The following is an 18,955-nucleotide window of genomic DNA, read 5'->3' as shown; positions in this document are numbered from 1 at the left end:
GACATAATGGAGTAAACATTTTATCATTTGGTTTTCACAGCACCTGAAACTTTAGTATAATGATAAAAGTATTCATTCTCTTCTACTTCCTCTAAGAAAGCAATTTATCTTAAACCCAAATTTCAGAATAATTCCTAGCGTATTAACATTGACTAGAGTAGCAGAAGTTCTGACCTTTACTAATCAAAGTTTAACTGAAATACCTTAATGTTGTGGTCCTCAACTGGGGTGACTGTGCTTACCAAAAGGTAATGTCTGAAGACATTTCTGGTTGTCACAACTGGTGACAATGTAGCACAGGAAAGCGCCCCACAGTCAAGAATTATCCAACCCAAAATGTTCATAGCGCGAGAAGTGAGAAACCCTGCTTTAAACTGGTGACCACCAGCCAAAATGAACTTTGGGAAGAAATTCTGGGTTGTTTCTTAAGAGTTTTTGGCTACAAAAATCTCATATGTTTACTTGCTATTGGGAAATAACATTTCAGAAACCAAGGGGCCCTAAATTCTGCAAAAATCCACAAATCATTCTTTTGATATAACTGCTTTCTTACCAAAGCAGGCAATGTTCCCGTCCAGCCCTATGTATTTTAGATCATATTTGGCAGCTTCATTTTCAATGGGTTCATTCTCTGATTTGTCGTCCATAGCAAATATGTCCTTTTGTCGGAATTCTGCGTTGTCATCAAAGTTTATCTTGGCATCAAAACAGACAACTAATAAAGAAAAAAGGAACATACCTAAATATCTCGTAAGGATCTATAAATTAAGTTCTTCAGGCTGACAAGTGCAGGAGAAAGAAAGTCAAATACTGTCATTTTTTCTCATGCTTCAGGCAGGAGAAGCTGTTACGGCTTTCTTGACCTTTAAACTTTAAGGCTACAAAGACAAATATGACATGGTCCCTGTTTTCAAGGGACTTACATCCTAATAAAAAGCATAATAATTTATATCTGTTGGTTTCTATAAAATAACAATGTAAGTTGCCATTACTCATTAAAAGCTACAGACTGGCATAGCTACATACAGATTTGATTTGCAATTTTTATTACAGTTCTTATTTTTAGTATTTAACCTTTCACTTCAATGCAAGGAGAGACTAGACAATAACACTCAATGCTGTCCCCCTATGTCCTTCTTTTGATGTTGCAAAGTGAAGTTTTTATTTAATCAGTATCCTCACTAATATGTCTAGAAGATATAGTGGAAAGAACACCAGGCCAGAATCAATAGATTTTTTAAATTATTTGATCCTTAACTAAATCTGTAACTTTGATAAAAATAACCTTCTTTCTGGACCTCAGTTTTCTTATTTTAAAAATGGAAACAACAATCCCTAGACTGCTGATATACTTACTCTGGGGTCTGCTAAAACGAGACCATCATCTTGACGTGAGCAGGACCATCTTCTGACTCTTGTAATTCAAGACACAAAACATTAAGAGACCAAGACTAGTCAGTTACAGTGGAGTGCTGCCAGGCATTATTAGCACCACTGTCTCCACCCTCTGGTGCTGGCAGAAATCTCTAACTCTTTTTACTGGCTAGGAGCCCTGGACACAGTGAAACTCACTCAGCGACAGGGATGGACCACAGAGTTTTCCTTGATTTACAGATCTTCCACATGTACAATCAGGTAGCGACTGCAGTGGGGAGGGGTGGTGTGCTTGGTGTCTTGGATCTGATCTCTTTTATTACATCCCTTAGAGTAGAAAGTAATTGTCTGTGATGACATTCCATCATAACCTTCTTTTACTCTGCTTGGGATTATCGACAGGCAGGGATCTCTGACCATGAATTTAGATATTACCCCTTCTCCTCCAGCATTGCTGATAGGCACCTAACTCTTGACAGGGAAAGAACCACCTTCATATATTTCACTCTAAAGTAATGACAATGGTCTGTTAGTCCCACTTGCTTCCTATGAAAAGAAAATATTGTTATATTGTAGCATCCTGGAGTTAAAGACCCCAGGTAGAGGTTTTTTCCAAGGGTCTCTCTACCACAATAATTGAGCACTTCGGTACAAATCTGTGCAGAACTGTCATATTAACATCTAAGAATTCTCAGCATAAATAAAAGTCCAAACCACAAATTACTTAAAGTAGCACTGACTGACAAGGGAGAATCTTATATGGAATTTAATGTCTGCCTGAGTCCTCTGTGTTGCCACAAAATGTCCAACCCCTTTACCCACACACTGTGAATATACAGAGCAAATGAGTAATTACTTTCCAGAATAGTGAAATCTTAAAGATGGAATCCTACATTACCAAAGGAATTGGCCAATGTTCTCTGCTTGCTACAGTAGCATTTTCTCAGCAATTAATGACTGGTATAATAATCGATAGGAAAGCAACATCACTGTTGGCTTTCCATTGGGTTTACAAAGATATATTAATTAATTTATTAGTAATTTTAGCTCCTCCATTACTCATTGGCAAGATTACTTGAAACCAACATGTTCAGAATGAATGGGCAAATGCTATAAAATTGACTTCCTAAGTGAAGAGTTTCAAATAAAAGAATTCTTGGTCAAGATTAATAAACCAGTAAATCAAAATAGGTCCAGGCTGATCTTTGCCCCTTACAAAGACTACAGTTACAAGCTACTTTAGAGAAAGTGTAATTAATGGATATGTATGCAAAGCACAGAAGGCAGTCCCAGCTAAATGCCTGCAAAGTCAGATTTTCAAAAGACTCTTTTTCTTGTAATATGATATGTATGCCAAGTACAGAAATGAGTTCACTATTTGGGGACCACCTTGAGAGAACTTTAGAGTTAACCTAGGACCTAAAGATACTGACTGTGGGATGGTAGGGTTATCTATAGGTAGGAAAAAAGGTGTATCTACTACGGTCCCTTGCCAACTGTTCTCCCTCTGTAGAGAAAAGTAAACAACATAATTAGGTCAATGTATGTATGTCCAAGTGCTTTTAGAAATTAAAAACACTACATAAATAGGAAGTAAGTAAGGCAACTTTAAGGAGTAATGAAAAATATCCAAAACTGAATTGCCACCATTAATGCCTAAATCTTTTTCGGGGAGGGTGGCACTGGAAGGAGGATAAAGCATTTTAAGGAGGTACGTGGATTCTGTTAGACACATATTTGTTAAACCTGCTCAATATTTTTAAAATGGTCCCAAACATACAAAGTGCTTTCCTGCCTTACAATCTCAGTTCATAATGTTACATCATCTCAAAGTTTTCCCTTGAACCTGACCATTTAACGCAGACTCCGGCATCAAAAACACCTGGGTATGAATTGTAATTCTCACACTTCCTGACCAGGGAGCCATCGTCTCTCTTAAGCCCAGTGGCCTTGTCGATCAAATGGGGACCAGAGTATTTTCTAGTGCACTGTACTGAAGGAAGGGGAGGATGCATGCAAAGCACTGCGCCTCACTGACAGCTGCCACTCACTGGTTATTTTCATTATTACCAATGCCATCCTCTACATGCACAGTGCTTTCTTAGGGCTTCAGAAATACGATAGGTCCTTACGGCCCAGGCTACAGGATTCTCTTCTCTTCCTATCACTAAAAATGACCTGTACTTTGTCCCATTCCCTTATAATCCTATACTTCTGTTTAGAGTACATCTAAACTAATGCCTACTGGAGTTTGCACATGTACAGGTTACCTATGGTTTTCAATAAAAATACGATCTTCTGAATACATCAGAATTTTCCCACAGGAAGGATTTTAATGGTTGGCATTTCAGGCTTTGGGACTGACAGAGAAGGAGATTTTGCCTAAAGGATGATGATGAAAGAGATAACTTTGGTGATCCTTGAATCACACCACACGGTTGCATAAGGCCAGGGAGGCTACAGATGTGTCTAAAACAGCCCCAAGTGAGACTCTAAGTCAGGCAGTGGCAGAGTACAGCCCTTAGGCCAGCTCACTGCCTGTTTCTGTAAATGCGGTTTTACTGGAATTCAGTCACAACCATTCATTTACACACCTCTATGGCTGCTGTCCCAAAACAACAGCAGAGATGAGTGGCTGCAATAGAGACTAAATGGCCCCCAAACCCCAAAATATTTACTAACTGGCCCTTTACAGAAAAAGGTTGCCAATCCCAGCTAAGCCACATTTCTCATCACATTTGTATCCTACTTTAACAACTGAAAAAATAGTCACAGGTATCATATTTGTATGAGTGAAGGAGAAACTTAGGAAAGTTCATCATACTAGTGTGAAAACAAAAAAGTATAACAAACAAAATAAACCAAAACTTTCAGCTTGCACAAAAGGAGTAGATCAATCCCTGAATACTTATTGACTCTTACATGCTAATTTCCCCCTGCAAGACCCCTCCAAGTACACTTTCAGAACTGGTGGGTTAAAAATGGATTGTCTAATTCAAAAAGAGTCAGGTACCACAATGTTCACTGCAGCACTATTTACAATAGCTAGGACATGGAAGCAACCGAAGTGTCCATCGACAGATGAATGGACAAAGAAGATGTGGCACATATATTCAATGGAATATTACTCAGCCATAAAAAGAAATGAAATTGAGTTATTTGTAGTGAGGTGGATGGACCTAGAGTCTGTCATACAGAGTGAAGTCAGTCAGAAAGAGAAAAACAAACACTGTATGCTAACACATATATATGGAATCTAAAAAAAAGAAAAATGGTTTTGATGATCCTAGGGGCAGGACAGGAATAAAGACACAGACATAGAGAATGGACTTGAGGACACGGGGAGGGGGAAGGGTAAGCTGGGACAAAGTGAGAGAGTAGCATTGACATATATACACTACCACATGTGAAATGGATGGCATATATACACTACAACATGTGAAATGGAAGCAGCCACGTAGCACAGGGAGATCAGCTCGGTGCTTTGTGACCACCTAGAGGGGTGGCATAGGGAGGGTGGGAGGGAGACGCAAGAGGGAGGGAATATGGGGATATATGTATACGTATAGCTGATTCACTTTGTTATACAGCAGAAACTAATACAACATTGTAAAGCAATTATACTTCAATAAAGATGTTTAAAAAAAAATGGATTGGCTATGTCAACAATAGTGCAATAAAATAAACTTCCTTGCTCAGACCTTGGCTTTTTCATTTAATAAGACAATAAACTATGGTAAAATGTATTTTTGGAGGTGCTGAGCTTGGTCCAGATATTAAACTTTTCAATGTCACATTAATGAAACCTCAATTCTATAGAAAATTCAGCTCGAACAAAGGCCATTCTGTGTACAAAGTGAGTGAAAAAAACACACCTATTAATATTTATAAAACAATTTTCACCATCAAAAGCATATTGTTATATGCTTGATAGATTATACAAATGAATTTTCCTTCTGAACAAATATCAAAGAAAGCTGCAGTACTTATATTCATAGGGTGTTTTTGTTGTTTTGTTTAATGGTGTGAGATCCTGTGAGCTGCTAATTCAACAACCTCGATGAAGAACTGAAGAACGTGACTGGCAGTTAGCGGCCTCTGACCCTAGAGTTTTAACAGAAGAATGTGCCACAGAATTAAACAAAAGAAAAATACATTTCAGAGGGGAGACTCACACATAAAAGAAACATAAAAACAGCAGGAAATAAGACTTGTCATAATTATTTTGGAAAATAATCTGTCTTCAAGCAATGTACTGAATGCGATTTGTGATAAATAACCATAACGTGCTACTGAAATGCGCTTTGCCAAGATGGCTTTAAAACGCTGATATTTCCAAATTAGTCCACTTTCCGTTAAATGTTAATATTCAAAGAGTTGTATACTCTTGAGAACTTTTCTTTAGTTGCTGTGAAAAGAGAAAAATAGACACTAGGCGGGAGGGAGCTTTGGAGGAACGTAGAGAACTGAGAATGTTCTTGAAAATAGTCTTGTGTATAAAGAGAGAAACACAGAGAAACACCCACCAACAACATGGGCACTTGCTAACACAGAGCAACAGGGTGGTTATTTAGGGAAATTAATCTGAAGAAAGAAAGGAATTTGATGTGCCACTTAACTTTGGATCACCCAGCCTTAATTCTCTTGGAATCTTGGCCAGATGGTCACTGTTTTAAATTGGGTTTAATTCCTTCAGCTCAGTGAATGGATTTGGGCTCCAACTGATGAAGATGCCTTAGAGCAGGAATTCTTAATCTCAGGACTACTGACATATTGAGTGAGATCATTTTCTTATGAGAGGGACAGCACTGCGCATTGTATGATGTTCAGTGGCATCCCTGGCATCTACCCACTAGAAGCAAGTGGCATCCTGCACCCCAAGTTTTGAAAAGCAAAAAAGGATGTTAACTAGATTCACTGTGGTGATCATTTCACTAAATAGATAGACATAGATATAAATCAAATCACTGTGTTGTATACTTGAAACTAATATAATGTTGTATGTCAATTACATTTTAGTAAAAAAATGTGTCGAGACATTGCTAAACAGCCCCTGGGGAACAAAATGCCCACCCTCCCCAATGAGAAACATTGTTTTAAAGATACCGAAGAAACGAGTCTGTGTGCAGGCAGATCTGGCTGAGTGGGACGAAAAGAAATAAGATATAAAATCTCACAGTGGCTTACAAAGTAAGTAAATGAAGATAGGTAAATAATTAAAAATGAAAAAAACCTTGCTTTTTACTTGGCTACAGCTTTAATGAATTAAATCTGGCACTGCAATTGGACAAGCAAGGAAAATAGTTCATTTCTTTCTATTTAATTGTTTGCTTTCATTTCAATAAAAGTTGTCATTCTCATAGACATGTTTTAACTCAATGTCCCTTTTTCCTTTGCGAAACTGCCTTTTTCTCACCATGTGATTCCAGCTCAGTGAATGGTCTAGGTGTGCACATGTGACCCAAGCAGGGCCAATCAGCATCATCTGAAAGGACTGTTACTGTTGCTGGAGGAGAATGATGAAAACTGAGAGCCACCTTGGCTGACAGCTCCAGAGGCGCTGGCGGACAAAGATGCTGAGTTAGAGGCAAGCAGCACTGGGGAACCAGAGAACCCCTGATTACCTTCATACCTTAAGCCAGTCCACTCCTTAAACGTCTCTGTAACACAAGTAAAATAAGTACCCACCTCCCCAGGGGGCTTTTTAACAAAAACTAGGCTGATGTAGGTTTGTGTCACTAACAACCATTATAACCCTAACTAGTAGTCACTAAACTACATTACAGTCAGTAGTGCCCACTTATATTGTTTGAATCAGACTATTAATCACATTGGAAAAAATCGTTCTTGGGGTGTACCAAAAATTCCCCACTGGTGACCTAGCAGCGTAGATGTTATCAAGGCCAATGCTATTCTTTCTCCTGTGTGTCATCTATTATGCATATATATGACCATTCACCTGGAATTTTTAAAAATGTTCCTCATCAAGCAATAGAAGACTGAAGAAATTCTTTTACAAAGAAATTGTACAAGGAATAAGTTTAAAACTTTTTAAAGTAAAAAGTTTGGTGTAATGCCAAGCTTCTTAAACTTCTAAATTAAAAGAGTAATTGTTAAGTCAAGGTTTTAATGGGAAAGGTTATATGTTTTGCTCTTACTGATCTAAAAGGAAAAATTTAAGTATTCTGATTATAAATATTGTCAATATTGCTAAGATAGAAATGACTACTTTCATAGCTCCTAAATAAAGGGTGGCTTTAGGGCACTGTGACAATGACGAAGATCAATTTGTACATTTGGTCATTCATCAACGTTTCCTAATTGGGTTTAATTTGACTACTGCTCATTAGGAGTTATAAACCAACACATTTATTTAATTGTGATTATAATTCAATAGCTGAACTTTTATGGTACAATGAACAAATTAATAGCTAAAGATAATTTTGCTCTTAAAAATATCACATAAGACTTATGTTTTAATGAACTATATACATGGAATGTATTTTAGGACGATTCCTTCGAAAAAGCTCAATAATTTTCCTTTCTCTTAATAATTAAAAAGGAAACTTCAGATTTTACGAGGTTTTACAAACACTCTCTAGGAAAAGGTTCTTGTAGCCCTGTTCCCTGCTGCCAGACCACAATCTGTGACCGACAACTTCCCAAAGGGTTAAATGAAAATGCCATTTTTATCCAACTTGATGGCTGAATTTCCATTTTTTTTGTTAATATGAAATAACCAGGTTGCTTGTGCATATTAGCTTGAAAAGCAATATATGACCTTTAAGAATTTAAACTGAACTTCCTCTCTTGGATTTAATTATCAGCCACTCAATGCAGCATGAATTTTAACTGATATTCCCAAACTGGAGACTACTTCTAGATCACTCTGATGAAAGCAAATTAACAGTTTAAGATGGAAAAAATAGAAAATAAGGCAGGTCACCATAAGTTAGTCTGGCATATCAGAATCAACATGCACACCAGACTCCAAAAGACAAGGGTTTGAATCCCAGCTCCAGTAACTAACTGCCCATGGGGGAGTCAAATTCATTCTTCAATCTTCTATAAAATGGAGATAACAACTCCTAACTCTTCAGGGTTATGATAAACAATAAAAAAAGAAGACACATAAAAGTTTATCACAGTGCCTGAAGTATGAGTTCCAGAAACAATTTTCTTCTCCTCTCTATATCAAATACTGATTATTTTACAGCCAAATGCAATTTTTCAAATATTTAAGAATAAAGGTAGTTCGCTTATAAATGACCAATCACAGAATTTTATCTAGTGGTCACTTGTGTAAACCATGAAACCTATTAATTTCAATGGTTTCCTAAACATGAGCTCTTTGCCTGTCCTAATCTGAAATCTTTAAAAACAAAAAACAAAATAAAACAAAAAAATAGATAAAAATATAAAATCTATACCTTTCCTGGACTACTTCTATACTACTTGAGAATACATTTTATGAATGTCAGGGGCCAGCCTATTTTGTGTCTAACACTGGATGTTTACACCAATCACCTCATTTAGACAACTGCCCTACAAGATAGGTATCATTTTTACCCACTCTTTTGGATTTACAAACAAAAACAAACAAACAAACAAAAAACAACTGAGGCTTAGCCCACATATGTGGCTGGAACACAGCAATCCCAGGCCTCTCTGGGTTCCAAGGACATGGTATTTTAAAATTTCTGAGTCTGACTATACAATCTCTGAAATATACTAAAGAGAAAAAACTGTACCATCCATGCTGGTCTACAACTTATTTATATTTGCACATAATGGGTACTTATTAGTCCAATGGCAAATCCTTATTTACTGTCTGCTCACAACATGCTAAGCAACAAACAAGACACTGGTGTTGAAAGATACTAAAAAAGACAAGGTTCATGAAACTTACATTATCACTATCCTATCCCCTTGATATTCCACCCCCCACCATAAACACATGCACATTTTCAAGCTTTTGCTATCAAATTAATAAGACCTTACTGAATACTTGCTGTATGCAAGACACGGTGCAAGGGTGGTAGGTGCTGAGATATAAGACAGTTATTGATACACTACAAGTACCCAATGGGAAGAAAAAACCTTCTCCACAAAAATGTCTCCTTCTGCTGCTAACCAAGTAACGGGAAAGAGTTTGACGATGGGGCACTAGAGGCTTCACCATGATAACATAACTTCAGCAGGAGACACAAGGTGAAATTACATGCAGATTTAGGTAAACTAAAAAGCTTCAAACAGTTCCAGTTCCATAAAAGCAGGTGCATTCATTACACCCAAGTGCTGTGGCTCCTGATCCAGCCTAAATCTTTACCATTGTAGCAGCAGTGAGGGGCATGAAAACTAGGGGGTGATGGTGGATGGATGTTTCTAAATAAAAATAACTTTCCTGGAGGCTTGGCATTTGGCTACAAACAAACTCAAGGGCTGAAATGTTCAACTGCATCATGGGAGCATTTGAAACTATGGCAGAAATTAAATTACTGAAGAAAATTAATGCAAGGCTGCTGCTACAGTCTTTTTGTACAATTTATAGTTTGCATAAATAATTACATTAATTTGTTTTCTCTCTCTCTTTTTTTTTTTACCTTGTCCTTCTGGAGTTTCACCAAAGGGATTCACTTCCACCTGAGTAGCATCGATTTTCAAGAAGAGATTATACAGCTTCTTAATTTGATCTGCAGCCTAAATGTGATCAAGTGAAATGAAATTACATGAAAGCAGTAAAAAAAAAAAAAACACATTTATTTTGCTGGATTAATGAAACCTTAAAAATAGCAAGTTATGTCTTTATTTTCAGTTAGGTTTTCTGAAGGGAAAAACAGAAAAGCATAATTATTTTAATTTCTATTGCTATTCATTAGAAGGAATTGCTCACCTTTCCTCCAGACACCAGGAAATACCATTATCAAGAAAACAAAATATTTTCAGTACGGCCTAAAAATGTTGTTAATCTTTTTGAAAATTATCATGTCCCTATTACCTGAGCTATACCACCATATGAGCTACAATCACTAATACAAACAAGCTCCATTTAAGTAAAAGGTAAACATGATTTCCAGAGTTTATAATGACAAGGTTTTCCTTATTAGGCTGGAATAAAACTGTTATTATATTCATCAATCCAAACCTATAATCTGTGAAAAAACAATTACTGAGTGTCTAATGGAAATGGTTGCAAAACAGGAGGATGAAAGCCCGAAACAGTAAACTTACTGAATAGCACAGTTCCAACGGAAAACAGTTTGTCCCAAAGGCATAAACCACAAAGAGCAAAAATATCCAACAGTTTCCCTGGTGTCCTATCCCTGACTTCATCTTTCTTACTCTGCTTGAAATTCACTCGCTCATTCATTCTTTTCAACTAACATTTATTAACTGCTCATGTCACAGCAGGCTGGCATTGCGTGAGCCCGGGCTAGGGGAAGAATCACAAATGAGGCGTGACAACACCCTGGAAAGCTCGCACCTGCAGTGAACACAGCCTGTGATGCAGCACAGTGAGACTGTGCAATGTGCAATCAAGGCTGAATGCTGGGGTTCGGTCTCATTCTTGGCTCCATCTTATTTCCCAGCCATGGTTTTCCCATTGCTACATTTTTGTTCATTGTTCCCATCCTGCATTATTTGCCCTCAGATTCCTTTCTGGCTTTTCCCCACCTCTACTCTGTATCAAGGTAGCTGACACTTTCAGGCTGTGTTTCCAAGGCTCCTGGGCCAGCTGGCTTCAGTTCAGCCAATGGAAAGCAGTGGTGAGAGACAGGAGGTGGGAGGAAGGAAAAAGACGGGTATTTCTACCCCTCTCTTTCTGTCTCCTCTGGCTTTAATTCCCACCAGGGTCCCAACTTCTGTATCCCAAAGTCCAGTAATACCACCGCCTCACTTTGTCCCTTGAGCACACAGGTAGCAACAATTTCCTGCTGTTGTTTAGCTCTGCATTGCCTCTCTGTCCACTCTGAAACTTCTCTGCTCTCACAGCACCTACATAACCAATTACCTAGAATAAAGTCCCACTGTGGTAAATACTAGGAGTGATTTCTTTGTTCTGGTATTGAGTAAAGAACTCCTGGAGATGTATGTAATTCATATTATCTTAATTTATTGTATATACATGTGTAAACTTCCTTAAATCCTAATTTGAAAGCCAGTGGACATAAACAAACATAATGAGTAAGGCTGAATATTTTTTAATATTATTCTTTTTCTGGCTAGATAGTACATGTACATGATAGAAAATTCCCAAGGTACACAAGGGTCTCCCTCAGAACCTTCACCAGACTCCCCAGCCACGTAGTCCCCATCTGTCCTCCTGCAGCAGCCACCTTACTGCTTGATGCTTCGTTAAGAGACACAGCTATGCATATGCAAGTATATACACTCTGCATTCATCGTTTTTAAAAAACCCAACTTGGTTCTATACCTTGTTTCTTTGTTAATAGGTTTCAGAGGGCCTTCATCAGCAACACAAAGACAGCAATCTTGTAAATGGCTGCATGATATTTTACTGTATGGATGTATCATAATTCATTTAACCTGTCTCTTAAATAATGGTCATTTGGTTTCCAGTAGTTTGACATTACTTCAAATGCTGCCTTACCTGTATCTGTACATATATATCGTACATATGATTAAACATCTGTAGGATATATTCCCTGGAGTGGAGCAAAAATGGGTGGGCATTTTACATAATAAAAGATTTTATTAAATTGTTCTTGGTAAAAGTTTTCACTAATGTCCCCTTCTACAAACCAGCATCATAGAGGTTGTTTTTCTCCTCACAGCCATCAGCTATCTGGATCTTTCAGAATGCTAGGTAAAAGTGGGTACCTCATATATGGTTTTAATTTGAATCGCTCTTACTGTGAATGAATCTGAGCATTTCTCTATGATATTGAAGCATCTGTATTTCCTCTGCTGTGAATTTTGCCGATTCTTCTGTTGAGATTTTAGTATTTCTCATTTTAACTTATATGAGGCGTTTTTACATGAAGGAATTTAGATCTTAATCTCATAGAAATTGCAAATATTTTTGTCCTTTAACATTTATCTTTTGCCCATGTTTTTGTTACTTCTGCTGCACTGAAATTTGATAATAATAATGTCATTCTTGGCTTCTGGCTTCGTGCCGGACTTGAAAAAGGTTGGTCCCACCCTCACAATTCTACCATTATTTTTTCAAAAACTTTTTAAGATTTTCTTTATTTAATGTTTACTCTATTTTTATAAATGCAAACTGATTTTATTTGAGTTACAGTGTAGAGCAGATAAGTGACTCACTGCTGAATATTTTTTGTATTTTTAGGGATTTTCCAGGTTATCAATATGAGCGTGCAATGTGAGCTGCACAAGAGGCATGATGTCTACCCTGGGCACCATGGCATCCACTACAGTTACTCAGCCTCTGTGCAGGGTCAACACAATAAATAATGGTTGAAATGATCATCAATTTAATAATAAGGAGACACTGCATAACAGAAATAACTTCTGTGTGCATACATATATAAGATCTTATCCCAGCTACTTTAAAAATTTTTTTTTAATACACATAACATAAAATTCACAAACTCAACCATTTTTAAGTATATAGTTCATCAGTGTCAAGTACACTCACAATGTTGTACAACCGAGCTCCAGAACTTTTTCAGAATCCTGAAAACGGAAACTCCATACCCATTAAACATCAACTTCCCATTCTCCCCTCCCCCAGCCCCTAACAACCAGACTTTGACTACTCTAGATACCGCATATAAATGGAATGATACATATTTGTCTTTTTGTGACTGGCTAATTTCACTTCGCAAAATGTCCTCAAGGCTCATCCACACTGCAGCACATGTCAGGATCTCGCTTTTTTTCGAGGCTGAACAACCTTCCATTGTATGTATATACTAAATTTTTTTTGCCCATTTATTTGTCTATGAACACCTGGGCTGCTTTAAAACTTCTAAAGCTTATATTAACCTAGCTTAGCATGAAGCCTGAATTTTCTCGTGTTACTGCCATTGTAGTTATACATTAACACAGCACTTGGGGGGCATTCGTTATTACAATTGTTTATTATTGTGTAAAGGCGGACCATAAACATTTTTTGAAGCATGACTAGATCTATGCTGTAAGACCTACAAGGGGTATATGTTATAAAATCTGTGTTGTAATATCCACAAGGGAGATGCAGCCTGGCTCGGAGACAGAACGTGCCTTATTCCAGAGGCTATACACCAAATGACTATAAAGGCTCTCCAGGCAAAGCGTCGTCAGTCTGCCCAGGTGTAATAACAGGAAATGGCAAGGCCTGTGGCAAGTTGAGTTGGCTCCCCTGCTTTCTAAATGTGTTCAAATTTAAAAAACAGATTAAACACAGTCAAAGAAAACATCCTGCTAGTAAATGTGCAGTTAGCCAGCTTGCCACTGCCACCTACTTCCTCAGTAACCATGCTGTACAGAATATTTGTTTTGTTTCTTTTTTGCCACAATTAATGTTATTTTAAGGTTATTTGTTAAGCAATCAAAAAAATTAAATGCCTAACATCAAATATCCTGAGGGCCATATGCATGAAACCCTGACAAATTTACCAATGTCTTCAAAAATGCTTTAACAGGTTAAAAAAAATTTTGAAAAAGTTCTCTTGCACTCCAGGAATTAACATCATCAACATTCATATACGGTTCTTAAAAGGTAGCCAGAGGTACAAACCACACCCAGAAGGGTTAATGAACTTGTATTAACTCGGTTTATCGGATATTTTCATCAGCTTAAATCCTAGAGGCGCATGCTGCCAATTCACGGTGCCTATGCTTTTAGAAATGAATAGTGTAGATGATAATTAAGACATGCTTGAGGAACTTGCGGATTTTAGTCATATTCAGTTTTCCCATGGCTTCAGTCTTTTCAGTCAGCTCTTGCTGAAATGTATTTTCACCAGGAACATATACTTGGTAGGTTTTTACTCAAGGTGATGTTTATTTTTGGTTAAACCTAATATTAATACATCACATTTTAGAGACAACAGGCATGAGTCACAGGAAAGATATTAATAATTTTATAAGAGAATCATTTTATATGTCGTTTATCCATGAGTGAGGCACCTCCAAAGGCCCAAACCACATCCTAAATGAAAATCAAGTAACTTTCAAAGTCACATTGAGTCGAGGGGCCTCTAAGATACCATTTCCTTATCAAAAGATCACCGATGGCTGATCATTTAAATAAATGTTTTCTCCTCTCAGGTGGCTCCTCTGCTCACAGTACACTGAGCCCCACGACTGGAGGAAGCACTTAAAGCAGAGATCCCTCAATCTACAGCTCCGAAAGTTCCCCGCGCTGCTACGCCATGCGTTCCACGTTCTACTGTCCAAATATAAATGGGGGGTCCCAGATGAACAAATCTGGACACAACTACAGCTGAGATCTCTCTCTCTCTCCTTCACACCCCCTCCTCCTGTGTTCACTGTCAGAAGGCCGACCACTGCCCTCCAAGCCTCTAGGAAACAATGGCTAGTTATCACCTCTGTTCGCCAGGGTTCAGCAGATGACCTTGGTCCAACTCTGCTGAGCAAATGAAGATTTAAAGCCTTTCATAGAGACAACAATGAAAAAAGGAAAAAAAAAAACTGATTTAAAACACTTCTTTACTTTCCTCAGTATATTAAGTCAAAAATATAATGACAATACAGCTACTAATGACCCCTGAGAACTTGCATGTTCATCTTCCTTCCATAGGTAACTCACTTAAAACCTAGAGTGTTTAGGGTATTGGAAAAACATGATTCAGTCATTTAAGAGCTATAAATAACTTAATTGTCTCTTACATTATGTTGGGGGGAGGGACTGACGGTGTACATAATACTATTATTGCCTTCTCTAGAACTCTGTCATGTATACCTCCTGAGTTTTCAAGCCATGTGGTCAGCAGATTTTAACCACTCCAAATTCATTCTCTTGTCACTTACAGCTACCCATCCCTGACTCCCCAGGAATCTCTTCCAAGTGGACATCCTAGATGTGTTATTTCACTTATTCACGCATATGATAGATGTTTCTTGGGCATCTAATATATTTGCCAAGCACTTTGTTAGCAACACAGTAGTGAGCAAGATTCACCAAGTCCCTGCTGTGGTGCGGATGAGAATCCAGCAAAGGTGACTGCAAATGTCCAAGAGAAATACAGATGTGCAAAGGGGTATAGAGGATGTAAACAGGGTTACTGAGCACATTCTGGAACTGACTGTAGGACAGTGTGGCTAGAACACAGTGACTACATGGAGAGTGGCTCTCCGTGACCACCACCCATACACAAGAAGCCATTAAATAAATCTCAAATGATCAGCTAATATAGTTAGTGGCCTCATACTCAGGAAGTGAAACCAACCACTGCAGCCCTTACGCACAAATCCTCCATTATCTCTCTTTCAGCAGGTCACTAACCTGGCGTCTCTTTGCCAGTCCCGGAAATGACAATTAATTCCTCTAACTGTCCACTGAAGCCTGGCCCTTTCTATTTCCTACTGAGGTTTAGTCCCCGATGATCCTGTTTCCTACTACCACTTTGAACCTGTAGCTTTCCACTGGAGCCTTTTCCCCAATCTTCCAGTAAGTGCTGTTCTCTCTTAACTGAAACAAATATATTTTAAAGTCTTATTCTGCTTCACCCTTCTATGACTTGCCTTATTGTTACCCTTTAAACTTCTAGACATAGAATCAATCAAAAGAAAAAGTAAAGGCAGGAAAAAAAAAGAGTGCACAACTGACTGTTTTACTGGAGGAACGTTGCCCAACTAAATTAAAGGAAACTATAACAATCCTAGAGCTCTAGGACAACACACACACACACACACACACAAATACACATGCACACAGAGGATGAAGGGTTATCAAGGTGGCTCCTCTTAGTAATGGAAAACAATAGCCAGTAAATTCTTCTGATTTAATTGTGAGATAAGGAAGCTTGCCTACGTAGACATAACATCAGGCTCTATGGGCAGGACCAAGGGCAGTGCAGGGCTGTGATGCTCAAGACAGACTCTCTCCCTTAATAGCTCAGAGGGTGATTTTTCTGTCTTTGAAACCAAGGGATATAATTACTAAATTGGCATAATTTAAGCTGTTTTCAGTGAAATATCACCTCTGTGCCATTAACATTCATCTCAAATGCCCATTAGCTATGAAAGAATAGCAATTAGTTAAGTAATGTATATTACTAATAACAATAATAACTGACCTTTCTGGAGTATTGAATATGCATTTTCACACATCAGGTTACTCAATCCTCATGATAACCCTCTCAGTTAGGATTTCATCACCCCATTTTACAGATGATGAAAGTGACGTTCAGATGGTCTGAATCACACATGTACTGGGTAGCAGCACAGGATTCAAACTCAGGACTGCCTGACTCTACAGCCTGTACTTCTAACCACTATATTGCCTCTTATAATTCATGCGCTGGAGCTGCAATGCTACCAAAAAGACAAAGAGACCAACATACATAACAAAGTGCATGTGTCTGCAGGCGACACACTCTCACACACATACATACTGATATATCAATATATATATATAAACACACATGCCATAAACATCCTCTTTGGAACACCAGGTAAATATTTTTTCATTATAAACAACTAGAGGAAAAAAAAGAAAACAATAAATTACCCTATTTCCTGATAATCACAAACATCAGAGGCAATTAGCAAGTTCCCAAACATTTTCTGAAACAAGTCAGACACACCAGCCTCCAATTGCTCAGGTACCTGGTTTTTCAAAGGCCCAAAGAAGCCTAGATTTTCGGCCATCCGCTGAGCTTGGCTGTCCTTTATCCCTTCAATAATGTCAATTTGCTCCTAATAAAAATGAATCAAATGAGCAAAATTCAGACAGTCAAATGAAAAGATTTACAACCTCAAAAGAAAATACTTAGTATTTATTTGCAAATGAGTAATTAAAGTGTGGCACCTTTCCAGAGATCTCTGAGCAGGGCCACCACAGCTGCCTATAGGGTATATTTTAATTAGCAGACCATCTATAAAACAGCCTTTCCGAAAACTATACAATTCTTCAGGGTGGCATGCTGACAAGACAATCAGAGGCCAGTTTTCACTTTTAATTACTATACAGATGGCAGTGACGAATATTTAGGCAGTTAATTTTTATGACATTTTTTGGAAGGCTTCCAAAGTAAGGTTTTCCTGCCTAATACTGCTGTTAAGCTTAGAGCTTGTCTTATACAGGTTAAATATTACCTTATGATTTAAACACTCTATTGATGATGATAATTATTAATAATACCCTAGCTCTACAAAGGACCATTGCCTCCAAGACACTGAGTGCTGTTCATATATATTATTTCATGTATTCTCTTAACAAATGGAATGGCTTGTTTTAAATCATGTTAATTTCAAAAAAAAAAAAAAAAAAAGTAGGTATTATTGGTAAGCCAGCATGTAAAGTCTCAATTTAACTTCCAAAGTAGTTAATTTAAATATGTAACATTGGTGAAAACATTTTAAAACCAATCTCCAAAGTATTACTACCTTATATAAATGAAGAGTTTCAAGAAATAAAATTCTTGCTTTTTGGAGGGAAAAAAATCACTTTTTAAATGGAATAATGAATGTTTCTGCTAAAAAATTTTTTTGTGATTTCTTTTTGACACTAAGAACTCAGAATTAAAAGCTGGGATTATAGTTCTAAAGACCTTAGGTTTTTCTTCTTATAGTTGAGGTAGGTTGATAAGCACTTTACATACATCACCTCATTTAATCCTCACAACTCTATGGGGTGGGAATTACTCCCATTTTCATTTTACTCATTCAAAAAATGAGGCTTAGAGACACTGAGAAATGTACTGGTTAGTTAGGATTTGACCTCAGGTCTCTTTGGCTAGAAACTCATCCTAATATCAAAAATAAAACAAAAGAAAACAAAAACCCACACACAAGATTTAATGAATTGAAACAAACTGATAGAATCTGGGCGTTAGAAGTATTCATTACCAGTACTGAAAGACATCAAGGCAGTCTCTAGTTCACATCTGATTTCCTAGGAGAGAATTTCTGGGTCATATATACTGTTAAATGGGGTAGAGTTAACCAAGAGGAAATGGAAATATCACAATCATCTTCCATTGGTTAATTCTTGGGGCAAGGTGGATGGAAAGAAATGAGGGGGAAAGAAAAGGCAAGAAGGAGGAAAAAACAAAGGGAGGGGAAAAGCAAAGAAAAAGACATTGAAAAGCGCATACTTTGGATCTACCCAACCTTCAACTGGACACCCAGTAAGAAAAAGGACTCAATATCTTCATGCCTTAAATCCCAGGAACAGTCTACCTGGCTCAGACTCCACACTAAATCTTTAACAGGTTGTAGAGCAACAATCAATGAACAGAGCATAGTCAGGAATCTAAACATACCTTAAAAATAAGTTCTGGATTCGAAGCTGCCACCTCTTCAATGTCAACGCCCCCCCGAGGGCTGCCCACCAGCACAGGGCCATTGCAGGACCGGTCCATCAGAATGGCCAAGTAGGTTTCCCTAGAAATGTCCAAGGCTTCAGCAACCATCACCTACC

The 18,955-nt window shown here is 37.7% G+C and overlaps 1 protein-coding gene across 5 annotated transcripts in view; it reads right to left on the bottom strand.

Moving 5' to 3' along the window:
- SUCLG2 (succinate-CoA ligase GDP-forming subunit beta) overlaps nucleotides 1–18,955 on the bottom strand; it is a 256,923-nt gene that overhangs the window by 103,864 nt on the left and 134,104 nt on the right. For all 5 annotated transcript variants that reach the window (XR_014232125.1, XM_082344803.1, XM_082344801.1 and 2 more), the window contains 4 exons: nucleotides 18,798–18,950; nucleotides 17,140–17,229; nucleotides 9,978–10,074; nucleotides 554–715 (listed from right to left, as the gene is read on the bottom strand). Coding sequence is in view for 4 of the 5 variants with exons in the window: in XM_082344803.1 (XP_082200929.1) it covers nucleotides 554–715; nucleotides 9,978–10,074; nucleotides 17,140–17,229; nucleotides 18,798–18,950 (502 nt within the window). In the remaining variant the exon portion in view is untranslated. The remainder of the gene's footprint in view (nucleotides 1–553; nucleotides 716–9,977; nucleotides 10,075–17,139; nucleotides 17,230–18,797; nucleotides 18,951–18,955) is intronic.

Source organism: Balaenoptera borealis (genome assembly GCF_965194805.1).
Source record: "Balaenoptera borealis genome assembly, chromosome: 12".
NCBI classification, from domain to species: Eukaryota; Metazoa; Chordata; class Mammalia; order Artiodactyla; family Balaenopteridae; genus Balaenoptera; species Balaenoptera borealis.
The sequence above is the reverse complement of the archived record's forward strand: the minus strand, read 5'-3'. Positions and strand labels throughout refer to the sequence as shown.